Source organism: Camponotus vicinus, unplaced genomic scaffold, assembly GCF_025532165.1.
Source record: "Camponotus vicinus isolate PSW18456_S1 unplaced genomic scaffold, iyCamVici1.0 SCAF_13, whole genome shotgun sequence".
Lineage (NCBI taxonomy): Eukaryota > Metazoa > Arthropoda > Insecta > Hymenoptera > Formicidae > Camponotus > Camponotus vicinus.
The window spans coordinates 7,413,443-7,429,824 of record NW_028141949.1 but is presented as its reverse complement, the minus strand read 5'-3'; the positions used below and the strand labels follow the sequence as shown (position 1 = coordinate 7,429,824).

The window sequence follows — 16,382 nt, the reverse complement described above, 5'->3', positions numbered from 1 at the left end:
AGAAACCCTTTTTTATTCAAACCCAAAATTATTTTGAATTTTAATCCGCTATTTAGAAGTTCGAAATTCTGATTTCAGATTCGAATTCAGCGACCTCAGAAACCTTAAAATACCCAAGGACAATCAAATCGTAATAGTAATAACATGTTTTTTTCAAGATGCCCCTATAGGGGTCATGAAACAAAAGTGGCACGAATTTTTTTGGCCCCTATAGGGGTCACTGACAGTGAAGGGGTTAACAATACATATTTTTTCTTAAAAACACCTTTTTAGATAAATCTGTCTGAAATTTTGGATTTTGAATCAGTGGTGCTATCAGTCGTTAAAGACGGGTACTATTGTACAGCCCTCGTACATTGCGCATGCGCCATTCTTTTAGACAGTTTAGGCAACTTTTAAGTTTGATTTCTCACTTGTATGCATGCAAACATATGATAATACACGTGCGTGTGTAACCTCAAATTAGTTAAATCTGAAAAAAAAAAAACAAGAGAAATATATGTAATTTTTTTCTATTTAATTTGTAGTTAAACATATAAGATGGGTTTAACCAAACAATATCTGAGATATGTACCAGCAGGTAATGCGAATATAATTGTAAGCCCACGTTGTAATGTTGTCTTTGTAACTTTGGAAAGTCAAGAAGGTAGATTTGTTGCTGCTGCCGCATGTGAACATGTATACATTTGGGATCTACGTCTTGGAGAAAAGGTAAGGACAGAAAAATAAAAGAATTTAATATAGAAATAATTATAATATCTTTATATATTTTAATATATAATATATAATTTCAGGCGCAAGTATTATCTGGAGAGAAGATATGTGTAACACGTCTAGCTGCATCGCCCAATAAAAGGCATATTGCTGTCGGTTATGCGGATGGTACAGTGAAGATCTTTGATTTAACCACTAGTGAAAATGTCAGTGTATTTGTAGGACATAAATCTGAAATAACAGCGTTAGCATATGACACTTTAGGACATAGATTAGCCACTGGTTCCAAGGTAAGAATATTTTACAGATACAATTATAATATTATATAATTTTAAGTACTTGTGATACTTCTTTTTTTTTTTTTGTTAATATAACAGGACACAGATATCATTATCTGGGATGTGGTAGCTGAAACAGGAATATGTCGATTAATTGGGCACAAAGGTGTCATAACTAAATTAGCATTTATGAAAGAGCATAATATTATTATCAGCAGTAGCAAAGATACATTTGTAAAGTTTTGGGATTTAGACACAGAGCATAACTTCAAAACTCTTGTTGGACATAGATCAGAAGTAAGCTGTTTAATTACGTTCTTATTATATTTTTTATTAATTATATTCTCTCTTTTTCTCTATCTAATTGAAAAACTTAATATGTTTGTACTAAACAGGTTTGGAGTTTTGTCTTAGTGAAAGATGATCAATATTTAATAACAGGATGCAACGATAAAGAATTGCATGTTTGGAAAATAACCTTTCTTGATAACAAGAATATTGAACTTGATACTGCTGTAAGTGCTTTGGATCTTGATGAAGAAAATGGGGAAAGCATGGAAATGGATGTGGATATGGTATGTACTTACGTTTGTATATATTATATCTAGACTGAGTTTCTAACATTATTTGTCTGTATATGATCAAAGTAAAATAACATTAATGTTTATTTTAATTTTTTAAAGAAATATCCTATAAGATGCAAGAAAATTGGAGGCATATTAAGAGCAGGTGGTGGCCGAGTCACCTCCTTGGAAGTTGACTCTACCGGCAAAATTCTTGGATGTCATGGAGCGGGGAATTCTATAGAATTATTCCATCTATTGCCCGACGACATAGTAAAGAATAGATTTACGAAAAGATTGAAGAAGGAAAGACGTCAAGCTCAGCAGTGAGTTAAAATTTATGTTAATATTTGAAATCTATTTCTAAGAAGATTCAATTACATATGCATGTTTCCTTATCATCCATAGGGAAGGGAATGATACAGAGGAGCTATCAAATGCACCAGCTCTCAGAGATGAGATAAAACGTTTACCTATTGTTCAAATACTTGGTAAACCAAGAGGACTTGATTTAGTTATGGGTAAAGGAAACGAGCTTAGAGTTAGTATAATAATATAAATATTAAATACACAAAATCATCCGAAAAATTTATATTATATTTTATTTCTTTTGTGCAGATATGCATTGGAGATAATAACAATTCAATTGAATTATATTCTTTACATACGGAAGAAAAAAAACCCGAAGTGAAGCGTTTACGTTCAATAATGACACATGGACATCGTACAGATGTCCGAGCTATTTGTTTTAGCTCCGACAATTTGGCATTTGCCACAGTTAGCGGTGATTCTATTAAATTATGGAATAGGTAGCATACATTATAAAACATATTTTTAATAAAAAATAAATGTTAAGGCTCTTTTTTAACTCGCATTACATTTTTAGGCCAACATTGGCGTGTTTACGCACAGTACAGTGTGGTTACGCTTTGACAGTAACATTTGTACCAGGTGATAGACATCTGATTGTTGGTTTAAAGGATGGTAAAATGCTTATTATTGATATCGCATCTGGCGATATTTTGGAAGAAGTGCCGGCGCATTCCAAAGAGCTTTGGAGCGTGACATTATTTCCTGATTTGGTAATATTTTTGAAGAAAAATATTTTAATAGGAATTATTTATTTTGAAACTAATTGATTTGTTTTTTATACATATATTTTACTTGTGTGGTATTGTGCAAGTAGAAAGGGGTGGCTAGCGGTGGCGGTGATCAAACGGTGAAATTTTGGAACTTTGAACTCATTCAAGATTCCGACAATCAGATAAAGGCGAAGGTTCTTTCTGTTTTACATGCAAGAACGCTTAAGCTTGAAGAAAGTGTACTGTGTGTAAGAATAAGCCCAAATAACAGATTTGTTGCCGTTTCTCTATTGGACTCTACCATTAAAATCTTCTTCTTAGATACATTTAAGGTATTATATAATAATTATCTTGTTATCTCTTAAATGTTACCTCTTTTGTGTAATATTTTATATTTTTATTCTAGTTTTTTGTATCGCTTTATGGACATAAACTACCAGTATTATGTATGGATATATCCAGCGACTCTACTCTCATTGCAACCGGTTCTGCCGATCGCAACATTAAAATCTGGGGTTTGGATTTCGGCGATTGCCACAAATCCATATTCGCGCACGACGATTCTGTTACAGGTCTCTCGTTCGTACCTGGGACACATTATTTCTTTACCTCTGGAAAGGATGGAAAAATCAAACAATGGGATGCCGACATATTTCGAAAGATCGTCACATTACAAGTAATAAATCTTTTACATTTTGTAAAGTTACATATCGGTGACTCAATTATAATAAACTCAATCTTTTTGTAGGGTCATGCTGGGGAAAGTTGGAATTGTTGCGTTTCACCAAATGGAGTTTTTGTCGCTTCATGCGGTTCTGATAAGGTAGTTAGATTATATGAAAAGACTAATGAATCATTAGTATTGCAAGATGAAGCAGAAGAAGAAAGAGAACAACAGGAAAACGAGCTAGTCACTGGGGAAACTACTACAGTATTAGGACAAAAGCAACACGCTTTACCTTCTAGAAAGACTGTTAACAGTGAAAAGGCTGTAAGTTGCATTACTTTGAAACACATAATTTTTGTAAGATAGATATCTATTTTATGTATTATATATACATTTTACTTATATATTAGGCTGAATTGATCCTGGAATGTTTGGAAGTGTCCAAACAGTACGAAGCAGAATTGAGTACAGCTGTTTCGGATGATAAAGCACCATCTCTTCCTCTGTTAATGCAAGCTTATAATTGTACAAGCACAGAAGACTTCTTACTGGAAACCTTTAAGCGTGTTAGGGCAAGGTAAAATGCAATAAATAGATTGTTAAATAGATTACATAAAAAAATGTAATTGAAAAAATATATTTCAGTGAGTTGGAAGAAACATTACTGTTATTGCCGTATTCTGCCGCCTCTGATATTTTGCAGAGACTTCCTAACTTATTGAAAAGGGATTATCATGTAGAGTTATTAGCTAGATTAGCTTTATGCTTAATACAAGCATATCATGGTCCAATAGTAGCCAATCAAAATCTTTTGCCTACATTAGAGATTGTGAAGAAGCTTGCTGTAGAAAGGATATCCACTTTAAGGGTAATTAAAAATTTTTATTGACTTATAAGAACGTACTTAGTTATTTGTTAAATAAAATAATTAATAATTTTTTAGGATACTATTGGATTTAATTTGCATGGAATGATGTACACACAGCGCATTCTTGAAGAACGAGAAGGAATCAAATTTTTCAGAGATGCCACTAAGAGTAAAGAATACAAAAACAAAGTCAGAAGAAATAAGGAAAAGGCTGTAAAAAGAGCAATTATGAATCTGTAATATTTTTGACAACTTGAGGAACTTTGTACATGTATATATATGCATAAATACATAGGTTTTTATACATAATGCATAAATCAATACATTTTCATTATATTTTCTGTACACACACAAACATACATATGTTAAAAAAAAATAATTGAATTTATTAGAGTATTAGAGATTTGTCAAAAAATAATAATTATTACTAGTTAGAATTTTGTTTCCATTTCTCTCTCTCTCTCTCCCTCCTTCTCTCTCTCTGTCTCACTCATTCACTCTCTCTCTCTCTCTCTCTCTCTCCCTCCAAAGTACACGTGTATGAAAGATAGAAAACTGTAGCTAGAGCTTATGTGTTGCACACAGTCAATGACAGTCAACACATCCAGCTGTAAAAACATGTGCACAGTCGGCGTAAATCGATCTCAATAATAATACCAAATTACTTAGATAAAACTGTATATGAAAATATTAATTCACAGAATAAAAACAAATCTGCTTATCTTTAGGAAGCAAGAATTAAAAACCAGTATCTGTACATAAAATGTCACAATATAACCTCGTTGATATAGAATATGTTTACCTGCATTTCCTGTAAATGAAAATAGAGAATGGATCACGAGGACGAATTCCTTAATGTCTTCTTCACTCAGGTTGCTCAGTTGTGCTCTGAAAAGGCTAAGGAAACAGTTGTGAGTAAAGATAATAAAAATAAATAAATAAAATTTGTGATAAAAAAATTTAAATTGTTATACGTACTAGTAATATATTTATATATGAATTTAATTCAGGAAAAAGAAAGGGAATCATGCAAGCAGATGCAAATGGGTCCATGGGGAATGCTTCTGCTGCATCTACCACAGATAGCTATAGCGGAGCGTTCATATGCAGATTTAGGTTTCCTTCACACTAAAAATAAAGGCTTCCTTAGGAAGGATGTATGTATCCAGCAATTATTTAAATTGACAATTTAATTACCAAACTTTATACGTTGATATTATTTACAGAATTCTCTAAAAACTGTATACGAATCTTTAAAGGCTGATTTAAAGAGATTAGAGGAGATGACGAGAGGAACAAACTCTATAGGTGCAACAGTCGCAAATGTTTCTAATCAACTCTGCCAATTCATCACGGCAAGAATCCAGCTGATAGATTTGTCAGTATATCAATATCTCATCTATCTGTCTTTAATCTCATATTTGTAACTCTTACATTACAGTTATGAGAGAATGTACAATATAAGTACAAATAGCAAAGTTATGAAGCATCAAGAATTACTGCAGTGCATAGAAGGAATAGTAGAGTGCCATTTATTATCCTGTTCTCATTTAGCATTAACCGCTATTAAAACAAGTTTAACGTAAGTATTATCCTTGCATTTCTTAAAAATATGAACTTTGATTTATAATGTATGAAGAAATTTAATATAATTTTTCTCGTTCAGATTGGAATGTGAGATACTAGTACAATTAATGAAAGCGCAAGTAGAAGTTCAAAACTGGAGGTTTCTACCGACTCTAATGGCTCTTTATGGAGCACAAGCGCGAATGTCAGCTTGGGAAAGAACTTTGCAAAGCAAGGAGGTTAGCAATATATCGAGAATATCAAAACAGCTTTTCTAGTATTCTAATCTGAGATTTTTCAGTCCTGGAAATTGGGTTTTGGCGCAACATTTCTCAAGGCCAATCAACAACCAGCATTGTATCAATGGCTGGTGAAACTACGCAGTGCCATATTAGCTAAATGTTCTTTGTATTTTCACACTACTTTAAGTCAACAAGCTAGTCCAGGGGAAATGAGAAGTATCATGAGCAAGCAAAGTGTGGATTATTACCACAAGTAAAATATAAATATTCCATTGCTTACATCATATATATCTAATATCTATCTAATAGACATCTTTTTTAGGATACAGAGTTTTCAACGAAAGCATGATATACTAGCAATACTGATAATTTTCGATTCCAGAGGAACTGAAAATTCAGGTTCGGGATATAAACATCCAGGAAGAGGAGCAGATGTACTTCCGAATTTCCCTGTTGTTGTTTGTTATCCTAACGTAAATAATAAATTTATTAATTATACATATTATTAATTAATTTAATTTCTTTGTGCTTATGAGCAAAAAGAAAATATTGTATTATTACTTGCACAGTAATAATTGTATTATTACTTGCATAAGTAATATATACAAGATATAATATTCTGTTGTCTTATATAATAATAATAATAATATAAATTAATAATATGTTGTATATAAAAATAAAAATATTTTTTTCAGACATTCATGCAAAAGTCACTAGTACATTTGGATAAAATTCAAACTAAGATAAAGGAGCGTCAAGCAGAACTTCTTGCTATGGACAAAGTTATATATCATAAATGCACAAAGGTACGTCAATTGTTACAAAATAATTCTATAAATCATAAATTACAAGTGTGTGTCCACAGGACTTGTGTACTTATGCTTTCTACAATACTGATCCCAGAATGACTCTCGTTATTATATTTGAAAATGGGAAACAAAGGGACAAAGAAACTCACATTACATTATTCATGACAGATCTCTCTATGCACATCAGGTGTAATAAAATTTACGAGTGTTTGAAATTATCAAAGTAAGCAACTGTATGAAAATAAATTATACCAAAGACTTGATTATTACAATCGAAAATAAATTAATTTCTCTATAAATAGCTGTATAAAAATAATGAATAAAATTTATATTATATTTATATAATATTTATTAATTTAATTTAATTAATTAATTAATTTATTTATTTATTTATTTAATTATTTTGAGAAATTATTCTTTTCCTGCCATTCTTTGTACCTTTAATGGAACCTTAATTTTTCATTTATAGATATTGCTCGGATGAAATTAATTTTGCAATTTCGTATAAATAAAGAATAATTTATCAGAAAAATCTATAAATAAAAAAATTATTTTATTCATGCTCATATTGTTATTATAAGTTCTTCAGAATTTTTTGAGCAGTCAATAGTTCCAGCATCTGCTGGATATCCTTACTTTCCAGATTAAATTTTTTTTTATTCAGAATAAATTGGACAGAATTTTTTGAAAGTCAAGTCTCGTTTAATATCCATCTATATCCATTTTGAAGATTTGAATCACGTAGCCAAATTCATTTTCTAACCTTGTGAAACGCGAGCGTGCGGACGTAAATTTGACAGTTGTTCGAAGTGTTTGAGAAATCGTCGTTCACGAAAAAATTTGCAAATATGACGGATAACAAGAATGATAAGGCGAAAGTGGACCTTGGGTTGCTCGAGGAAGACGACGAATTCGAGGAATTCCCTGCGGAAGGTACACATCTAGATTTGTTGGTATTTTGTTGCATGTGATATTAACCTCGAAATCGCTGATTCATTAACTAGATTGGACCGCGAAGGACGAAGACAGCGCGGACATCAGCGTTTGGGAGGATAACTGGGACGACGATGATGTTGAAGACGATTTCAATCAACAGTTGAGGTACTATTACTTCGGCAAAAATTTTTGTCAAAATTTAAAACGCGATCCAACAAAATATTTACTCTGCTCTAGTTAAGAATTATTGTATATAAAATTTATAAGGTGCTACAATTGTTTTCAGAGCACAACTAGAGAAACAGAAAGCAAGTGAAACAACCAAGGAAAGTTAATTAGATATTAATACGTTTAATCTTATTATCTTACATAATAAACATATATTAATTAAATATTAAGTCTGTGTATACGTCTAAATTTGATTTCATATTACTTCGTACGATCTTTGGAATGTAAAATAAAGTTATAATTTGTATACTTTGTACAATATATGCACCATATGTTTTGCATACATTTTCTGTAAAATGCAGAAAATGCAATTTCTTTGTGTGTGTGTATAAAACTTAATTATTAAATATAAATGCTTAGTATAAATCCAGAAATGCATATAGTGCCTTCCAAGTGACTCGTTTTACCTTATTTAATTGGTATGAGCCATTATTCTCTAATGGAACAAATACTTGGCATATCTTATTGTAAATGTATAATCAGGTACAGTCTTTATTTTAAAAAGTCTGTCAGTTTTTGCGAAATGTAAACAGTCAACACATATTCTACATATATATATGGCACACATCAATTCTCTTTACATAAATATTTTGATATATCTTAATGACTTTCATGTATCATTAAGAGAATAAAATAATGTGCAAATCTTGCAAATTACTAAATGATTTTTTGTCTAAAGGATTGAATAAAAATTAATTTTAAATTGAATTAAAATTAATTAGTGGTGTCTTGATTTGTTTTACAGGAAACCAATAGTTCTGATATTAACGCATCTAACATCTGCATGTTTAAATCCATGTTAATCTTCTTGATTTCATATGAACTTAGTAAATAATTCAGAGCTTTGTGTACATTGTCCTCACCAAATATGAATTTTACACTGTATGAGATTTTTTCTTTTAATGTGTGCACCAACTTGTCTTTCAGTTGTGCATTGGTTTCATTTGTGACATTGTTATGTGATACATCGGAAAGTAATGAAGAATTACTCAAGGAGTCAAATAACCTAAGAATCATTTTCTGCAAATAAAATTAAAGTTATAAGAAGTTCATAAAAAATACAATGCTTTTTTTTTTAGATTCAGTTTCTCACCTGCAAGATTGGCTCTGAAATGTTTCCTAATAGCAATTTAGTCCATCTAACAACTGCTTCTTGCTGTAATGTATTATTACTAGCAATCCCTGTCAGAAGCTCACAAATCAGATCTATGGTTGTACATGTCAATGTCAGATTAGAATCCAACTCGTCAATTTCATCTGGAAAATGTAATTCACTTTTTACTATTATAAAAGATAATTTTATAAGTGCAAGGAAAAAGACTATTATTACTATAGCTACCATCGTATGAAGCGTTAATAGTTTCCCACCAACAATCCAATAACTCTGAACTGCCACTGGTTTCCATCGAGTCAACCGCCTCGTAAGCTGTGTCCACCATACAATATTCTGTTCTTTCTGCGATCAATTGCTGTAATTCACAAGCTAGACTTTTCTACAACAATAGATAGACATTTCAAAGAATATTTTTATATTTTATTACATGCATAATGTATTATTATTATTATTATTATTATTATTATATACTACAAATATGTGTCGTTCATATATTATATTGTTATATATTTAAATAATTAGTATGTTCATGCTGCAATTTTCTATTACCGATTTTATATTCTCGACAAATCTCCAGGGTATGTCAGACAAGGGCATTAGAGTAGGTAGAGGAGGAGCTTCTTCTTCGTGATCCATTTCGAAGCCCGGTACAACTGTCTTCAATGTATTGAAGACACCAGTTACAGTCTTAGCCAAAAATCGGTCCAAACGAGGCGCTATTGCGTCCGCTTTTTTGCCCGCGCTACTGCTCGGCCGAAGAAAGTGACGCAATTGAGGCGGACACTCGTTCGCTAATCGCGTACACAGTGTCTTCAAATATATCTCCAGTTCGATCCGCCCACCCTCGGGTAACACTAGGTCGGACATAATATTAGCTAATGATGGAATCTGGAATTTATAAACATGATTAAATTTAATTTAGTCGAAGTGATTATTTTTCTGTAAAGTTATATTTAGTATTTTTCTATTTCTTATAAATATATATCTTACTTCTTCTAGACTGAGGTGCAATTGAACAAAATCAGAATATTGTCTCCTGACAGTAGCAGTAGTGGTTTCAAATAAATATACTCCATGCTGCTCGACATCGTCGAATTGTATGCAATAGAATAATTGTTGCGAACCATCCGTTGCGGTATGAAATTCAGTCCATGGAATTGATAAATTTGTAAATGGGCATCCTTCATATATCACATAAGATTTTTCTTCGGCATGCCTGAAATTTGCAGATACATATATACCTAATGTATTTGATACTGAAGTGCCATTTTTACTAACAATGGTGTGGTTGCTGTAGATTTCTGTTGTAATAGATTTCTAAGCCTAGCAATAGTCGTGGCGAAATCCGTTGGTTCTTCATACACCGGCGAAATCTTATCCTCGTCTAATTCCAGATCTGTTATGCTATCTCCCCAGAGGCCTCTGTGCTCTGTAGTGGAGAGACCCTCTAAACATAGAGACGATCTTTCTGGAGTTGCCATTGTAGCTGCATTTTCATCTTTACTTGTAATATTTGCAGATGGACTAGATTTAGGTGCGGATTTTGGCAACTGTTGCGGGATCACAGCCGCTGTCGCGGATACGATGCCATCGCTCAGAGCAACAGTTATAGTACCCTGAAGGAATGATTAAATTATACATATGTTTTTTAATTTTCATAACGTGATACTTGCATTATCATAGTGTACATTTTGCTTAGTTGGAGTAGCGACAGCATTATTTGTAGGAGTTTCCAATAATTGCAATAGATTCTTGATCAACCAATCTGGGCAGCTTATTGTGTCTATTGTTATTAAGAGCTTCTTTGCTAAAATGGATAACAAAAGTTTGCATGGTGATGAGCTGGTTAATTCCCATTGCAAAAACTCTTGCGCTAGAACAGTGACTAAATGATGCAACATATGTTCTAATATCGACGCACTGCGAGAACCAGGATGTAAATATTTATATGCTTCCTCCACGCTGGATGCAGCGCCCTTTTCGACTCGACGTAGTGCCCTATGGAACGTACTGATAAGCGACGAATTCTTGCAAAAAAAAACTTAATAGATGGATTCATACCTACGATATTCCTTTAAGTGTAACAATAATATATTCGCCAACTTATTGACGAGTTTTATTTTATCTATTAAATTAGCTTTCAAAACAAGCCTTGTCAAGAACTTGTCCAACAAATCTTGCGCTTCATTAGGGAATGACTTGTCAGTACTTATATTTTTATACCAAATTTCTATACACTTTACATCAATTTCTCGTATTGTATCCACTATCTTCGCCTTTTCTCTTTTTGTTAAAGGAATGTCGTTCTTACAAGAATCTCGCAAGATTGCATTATTATTGCACTTAGCACTAGCTTTTTGTGAAGGATCCTTCTTTTGGTCTTCACTATCACTTTCATAAATGATTTCTGTACTCTTATTCTTGTCTATTAAAGAATCCAAATTTAGATAATTCACTAGCCTCTTGCAGATCCATTTGTTCATAAACTCAAAAGCAATTGGACTATTGGCTTTCAATGTGAGACGTAATAAGCAACAACTCAGCCATACTGATAAAATTGTAATAAATACAGCCCAGGAGATGGAAACATATATCGGCAGAGGTGCGAGATCTGTCCATCCCTCTACAACTAAAGACAATACTGCAGTCGTTATACTAGAAACTAATAATATTTGGTTCAACCAACTCATCGGTATAACTTTCTCCATTCTGCATTTGCTGGTGCTTCTAATTAATAGCTATAAATTAAGCCTCACATTTTTTGTTACAGTAACCAGAACCTGTTGTAAAAAAAAAAAAGACACTCTTAATCCTCCACTTGTTATGCTCTGTATCTATCATGTCAAGCTATAAAATTAAAAAAAAATAGAATACTCTCGATCGGAAAATCGATATATTTATTTAAAACAAAAGGAGACCAGTGTGTGTGTGTGTGTGTGTGAGCAAATGAAAAACAATTTAGTGAGTCAACATCAAACATGTGTATTTTGGAACAGTAGGTGGAATGACATATATATATGTACAAATAGGATTAAATATACAGAACGAACAAATTTAGTTATGTAATGTACATAGGATACTACGAATTCGGACACACATTTATTTGACAATTCTGGAAACCTACCAAGCGTCCATTCTCTCTATCGTGCAGCTGTTTGCCATTCCTGACGCTTCCTCGCGAAGAGGTTAACCTCGTTACGTTAACGAGTTGAAGGATCGCGAAGAGGCTCGTGCATGCTTTATCAGTGTGTTATGACATATCCGTATTGCACGGCGATCTCTCTTTTTTTTTTACGTTGATTCGTTCGCGTAGCGATCTTCCGTCAACATTCCCGTTATACGACGCGATCATAGATCAGGCATCCTTGTAAGATAACCAGCCGTGATTCATTCCTGGAGGTCGAATCGCGTCTCGCGTTTTACTCAACCTACCGCGCTCATTTATCTAGGCGTTCCAATAGAAACTCTGCTCACCTGCATTACCTGCGCTCATCGAGAAGTTGATCTCGTATCGGAAACTTGTTGGCGGCGCCAAGCTTTTTTAATTAAATTTTTTTTATTTTTCTTTTATATTAATTTTCAGTCTTATATTAATTCAGTTTTATATAATTAATTAATTATTTAATTAATTAATTATATAATTAATTATATAATTATTTAATTCAGTTTTATATTAATTTTCAGTCTTCAATTTTTAAACAAATTTTTAATTTTTTAATATTATTATTTTTGGAAATTATTAAAAACAACCATTTTGTATAACAGAGTTTTCAATATTGAAATATTTTGTATTTAAACTTGTACAAGTTTTCATCCTTAGTTGGCGCAATTTTTGGATATTATTATGTAATTGTTAATTGCAAATTACATTTTTTTTTTCGAAACAATTTTGTGTTTTCTTTACACCAATCGATTCCTCTCATTATTTTGTACATAAAAGTATTAAGGTAAGATAATCGAAAAATGAATATTTTACTAGATATTTTATGGTTTATGTAAAATTAAGAAATTATTTCAAGCCTTATAACTCGAAAAGTACTTGATGAAAAAATACTTTATTATAGTGTTTTGGAAAGCTCTCGACATAAGCTATAAGAATATGCAATAAAAAATAGGTGGTTCCATTTAAGTAATTAAAGGTGTCCTTGACCTCACCTTAACGATGCCAAGGTCAAACCAATGACACCATCTTATGTTCCCCTCAAAACCATACAATTTTTGTCGAAAACGTTTTTCTCTAAAATGCTTAGTTTTTGAAAGAAAAGAGGTGTACGGGTGGTCTAGGACACCCTGTACAGTGTCCCAGACCACCCGTACACCCCTTTTAAAATGAAAGTAAATGGCTTTTATCAAAAATCGCGAACAATTTTTAAGTAAATCGGGTACGCTCTACCAAATGGTGATATTTTCAACTTTTGATTCCGACCGGAAATACGCCATCCGGATCGGAAATTGAATTTTTTTAGGGGAACATGGTACTTTTTATTACAGATTCGAATTGAACGTGAAAAGATAAGAAACTTTTGTATCAAACGTTTTTTCTAAAAGTGCCTCTGTCAATCTTAAAATTGACCTTGAATGTAACTGTGATGAAATAATAAACTTCAATTTTAAGATTGATAGAGGCACTTTCAGAAAAAACGTTTGATACAAAAGTTTCTTATTTTTTCACGTACAATTCGAATCTATAATAAAAAGTACCATGTTCCCCTAAAAAAATTCAACTTCCGATCCGGATGGCGTATTTCCGGTCGGAATCACAAGTTGAAAATATCACCATTTGATAGAGCGTACCCGATTTACTTAAAAATTCTACGCGATTTTTGATAAAAGCCATTTATTTTCATTTTAAAAGAGGTGTACGGGTGGTCTGGGACACCGTGTATATAATCAGGGATCAGTTATATTTTGTCAGATATTTCCTATCAAGCGACGCGGTAGCGTCGCGACGCCAAGTACATAAGAAACTGATAAAAAATTGGATCCGAGCATTGAGAATCACTGTTCTCGACGCGGCGATATCAAGTAGCTTATCCGGAATTTTACGTTAAATAACGTCACATAAACTTTCGATTGAAATATTTCAGAAACTAAAGCCGTAATTAAAAATCTAACGGCATTTCTCTTATATAATGTGAATACAAGCTTTCGATTGTGACCAGTTTGAATAAAATCGGTGCAGTCAATCCAGAGAAATGATAATCGCATGTCAGAATTGTGACATTTTTCATTTTCCTTCATAATAAGGTTCAGACTCATGAACGTATCTTCGCACGCACACATTCAAAGCGATTTTGTCCCTCAAGCTGCGTTCATATCGCGTATATATGATTATTCGCTTTAGTGTGCAAAAATGCTTTAAGAAACAAAACCATTTATGTACATGTGTGTGCATACGTGTGATATGTGTATATGTGTGTGTATACGTGTGAGAGATTAATTTATCGCATAACAATTTTCAAAAACCTCTTGGGGGTAAAATCTAATCTATTTCGAAAACGGTATCACAAAAATATAAAAACTGTGCCTTTAGATAAGACTTCTAAGGAGACTAATTTATCGTGTTATAACAACATTCAAAAACCACCCCTTGGGAGCGAACTCTAATATCTAGAAAATAAAATCTTGTAAAAATACGCGACTTACCCTTAGTAAAGATTTTTAAAAATGCGTATATATTTTTTGCAGAAATAATATAAATTTTTACAAAAAGGTGGTGATATCCCTTTAGAAACAATCTTATAACAATAAAATAAAATACGTCAAGTACATAAAAAAATATCTTTAAAAAATCTAACATATATTTTCTGTAGAAATAATATTTTTTACAAAAAGCAGTGAGATCCCCTAAAAAAAACCTTATAAAGGTAAAAAAATACGCCAAGTACATAAAAAAAATCAAAAAATCTGAAAAAGTGATAAAAATAAAATATTTAAAAACCGATATGAGATCAATACTATTAGCCAAGTACAATAAATTATGTGATATTAATTTGTAATCAATACTAAATGAGTTAAGATTACTTTAATTCCTAAAGCATTTTTTATATGATGTATATAATTTAAAAAAGTTTCACACAAATTCTAAATCGCATAAATGATCTTCAGGTCGAAGTAAGATATGAAAACTTGGCGTGCCCCCCCTCCCGCTCCGTCGTTTACATATATTGAATAAAATAAAAAATTTGATTATACAATATACATATATACAATATATATTTGTTAATTCTTTCATTTAGTAAGTACAATTTACATTTTTATAAAATAAGGTTTAGACTACGAATATGCAACAGGCAGCCTGTGGGCCAGAAACGACCTGCGAAGCTTTTCAATCCGACTTACAACAATTAAACTTTACTTACAGAGAAAATAAAAAAACTCATAAAAAAAGAGATTTCACTTTGCCTAATCTCTATGTGATGATCCAGGTAATACAGAGGAGACAAGATATATAAGTTCGAAATTTAGCTACGCGCGTACGCGGTCCGTAGTGTAATTTTAAATTTTACATTGGGCCCATCAAAAAAATCTAGCTTTTTCCTTTTTTTAAACTATATGATTTAAATACGAGGCACGCCAAGTTTTCATATCTTACTTCGACCTGAAGGTCACTTATGCGATTTAGAATTTGTGTGAAACTTTTTTAAATTATATACATCATATAAAAAATGCTTTAGGAATTAAAGTAAACTTGACTCATTTAGTATCGATTACGAATTAATATCACATAATTTATTGTACTTGGCTAATACTATTAATCTCATATCGGTTTTTAAATATTTTATTTTTATCACTTTCAGATTTTTTGATTTTTTTTATGTACTTGGCGTATTTTTTTACCTTTATAAGGTTTTTTTTAGAGGATTATATTTAGAGAAAATAATATTTCGATATCGAAAATCATTCCTTACATGTTACGTTAACTTGAATAGCCACTCCTCGTACACAGAATACTGTTATATTATTGTAACATTGCAGCAATGTTGCAGCAATATTGTAATATTGCTGCAATGTTACATATAATAATATTCTGTGCTGTATGGATCCATTTTCTCGCTCGCGTAATTCAAGTAGCTAAAATCTTAATTGTATTAATTCAAACTAACAATAAGATCTGCGTCATACAAGCCCGTTATTAATCGAACGATTGGTCCGAGGAAACGAGGGAGGGGAAGAGGAGCGTATATATTTCTTTCTCCCCTCGCTTCCATCTTCACGTGCGCGCTCACCCTAATTTTAGTGCTCGAGAAGGGAGGGATTTTAAGGTAAGGACCGCAACCGGGATTCTAGGAGGGGCTCTATTTTCGCTATTTCT

At 32.1% G+C, this 16,382-nt stretch overlaps 4 protein-coding genes across 5 annotated transcripts; 3 read left to right on the top strand and 1 right to left on the bottom strand.

Annotated features, from left to right (window-relative positions):
- The first annotated feature begins 230 nt into the window (after positions 1 to 230).
- On the top strand, positions 231 to 5,084 carry LOC145964068 (WD repeat-containing protein 3). Its single transcript, XM_083086450.1, has 15 exons — positions 231 to 443; positions 528 to 711; positions 795 to 1,004; positions 1,092 to 1,289; positions 1,388 to 1,567; positions 1,676 to 1,881; positions 1,964 to 2,096; positions 2,174 to 2,364; positions 2,442 to 2,637; positions 2,742 to 2,969; positions 3,044 to 3,313; positions 3,386 to 3,628; positions 3,715 to 3,881; positions 3,950 to 4,172; positions 4,248 to 5,084. The coding sequence occupies exons 2-15, from the start codon at positions 541 to 543 to the stop codon at positions 4,410 to 4,412; spliced, it is 2,781 nt and encodes a 926-aa protein (XP_082942576.1). The 5' UTR covers positions 231 to 443; positions 528 to 540; the 3' UTR covers positions 4,413 to 5,084.
- On the top strand, positions 4,945 to 7,124 carry LOC145964069 (KICSTOR subunit 2). Its single transcript, XM_083086451.1, has 9 exons — positions 4,945 to 5,083; positions 5,183 to 5,329; positions 5,399 to 5,550; positions 5,614 to 5,754; positions 5,839 to 5,977; positions 6,040 to 6,233; positions 6,303 to 6,453; positions 6,676 to 6,786; positions 6,846 to 7,124. The coding sequence occupies exons 1-9, from the start codon at positions 5,003 to 5,005 to the stop codon at positions 7,014 to 7,016; spliced, it is 1,287 nt and encodes a 428-aa protein (XP_082942577.1). The 5' UTR covers positions 4,945 to 5,002; the 3' UTR covers positions 7,017 to 7,124.
- Positions 7,125 to 7,536: 412 nt separating this feature from the next.
- Sem1 (Suppressor of exocyst mutations 1) lies at positions 7,537 to 8,200 on the top strand. The gene is made up of 3 exons (XM_083086437.1): positions 7,537 to 7,722; positions 7,794 to 7,890; positions 8,012 to 8,200. The coding sequence occupies exons 1-3, from the start codon at positions 7,638 to 7,640 to the stop codon at positions 8,058 to 8,060; spliced, it is 231 nt and encodes a 76-aa protein (XP_082942563.1). The 5' UTR covers positions 7,537 to 7,637; the 3' UTR covers positions 8,061 to 8,200.
- LOC145964056 (uncharacterized) lies at positions 8,057 to 12,565 on the bottom strand. Of its 2 annotated transcripts, none has more exons than XM_083086435.1 (9): positions 12,192 to 12,565; positions 11,129 to 11,847; positions 10,741 to 11,065; positions 10,346 to 10,683; positions 10,058 to 10,283; positions 9,617 to 9,955; positions 9,293 to 9,446; positions 9,047 to 9,210; positions 8,057 to 8,973 (listed from the first exon to the last, which is right to left on the bottom strand). In XM_083086435.1, the coding sequence occupies exons 2-9, from the start codon at positions 11,773 to 11,775 to the stop codon at positions 8,668 to 8,670; spliced, it is 2,499 nt and encodes an 832-aa protein (XP_082942561.1). In that variant the 5' UTR covers positions 11,776 to 11,847; positions 12,192 to 12,565; the 3' UTR covers positions 8,057 to 8,667. The 2 variants fall into 2 exon arrangements, with proteins under 2 accessions (XP_082942561.1, XP_082942562.1); XM_083086436.1 differs by having other exon boundaries at positions 10,756 to 11,065; positions 12,192 to 12,564.
- Between the last annotated feature and the right edge of the window lie 3,817 nt (positions 12,566 to 16,382).

Bases quoted from the DNA above. Each gene is read 5' to 3' on its own strand.
- LOC145964068 (XM_083086450.1), top strand. From the start codon at position 541: ATGGGTTTAACCAAACAATATCTGAGATATGTACCAGCAGGTAATGCG. The intron at 1,882-1,963 runs GTGAGTTAAAAT...TATCATCCATAG, and splicing joins GAAAGACGTCAAGCTCAGCA to GGAAGGGAATGATACAGAGG. The intron at 2,365-2,441 runs GTAGCATACATT...TTACATTTTTAG, and splicing joins TCTATTAAATTATGGAATAG to GCCAACATTGGCGTGTTTAC.
- LOC145964069 (XM_083086451.1), top strand. From the start codon at position 5,003: ATGGATCACGAGGACGAATTCCTTAATGTCTTCTTCACTCAGGTTGCT. The intron at 5,755-5,838 runs GTAAGTATTATC...TTTCTCGTTCAG, and splicing joins GCTATTAAAACAAGTTTAAC to ATTGGAATGTGAGATACTAG. The intron at 6,234-6,302 runs GTAAAATATAAA...CATCTTTTTTAG, and splicing joins AGTGTGGATTATTACCACAA to GATACAGAGTTTTCAACGAA.
- Sem1 (XM_083086437.1), top strand. From the start codon at position 7,638: ATGACGGATAACAAGAATGATAAGGCGAAAGTGGACCTTGGGTTGCTC. The intron at 7,723-7,793 runs GTACACATCTAG...TTCATTAACTAG, and splicing joins CGAGGAATTCCCTGCGGAAG to ATTGGACCGCGAAGGACGAA. The intron at 7,891-8,011 runs GTACTATTACTT...AATTGTTTTCAG, and splicing joins GATTTCAATCAACAGTTGAG to AGCACAACTAGAGAAACAGA.
- LOC145964056 (XM_083086435.1), bottom strand. From the start codon at position 11,775: ATGGAGAAAGTTATACCGATGAGTTGGTTGAACCAAATATTATTAGTT. The intron at 9,211-9,292 runs GTAGCTATAGTA...TACATTTTCCAG, and splicing joins TATTAACGCTTCATACGATG to ATGAAATTGACGAGTTGGAT. The intron at 8,974-9,046 runs GTGAGAAACTGA...TTTTATTTGCAG, and splicing joins TTTCAGAGCCAATCTTGCAG to AAAATGATTCTTAGGTTATT.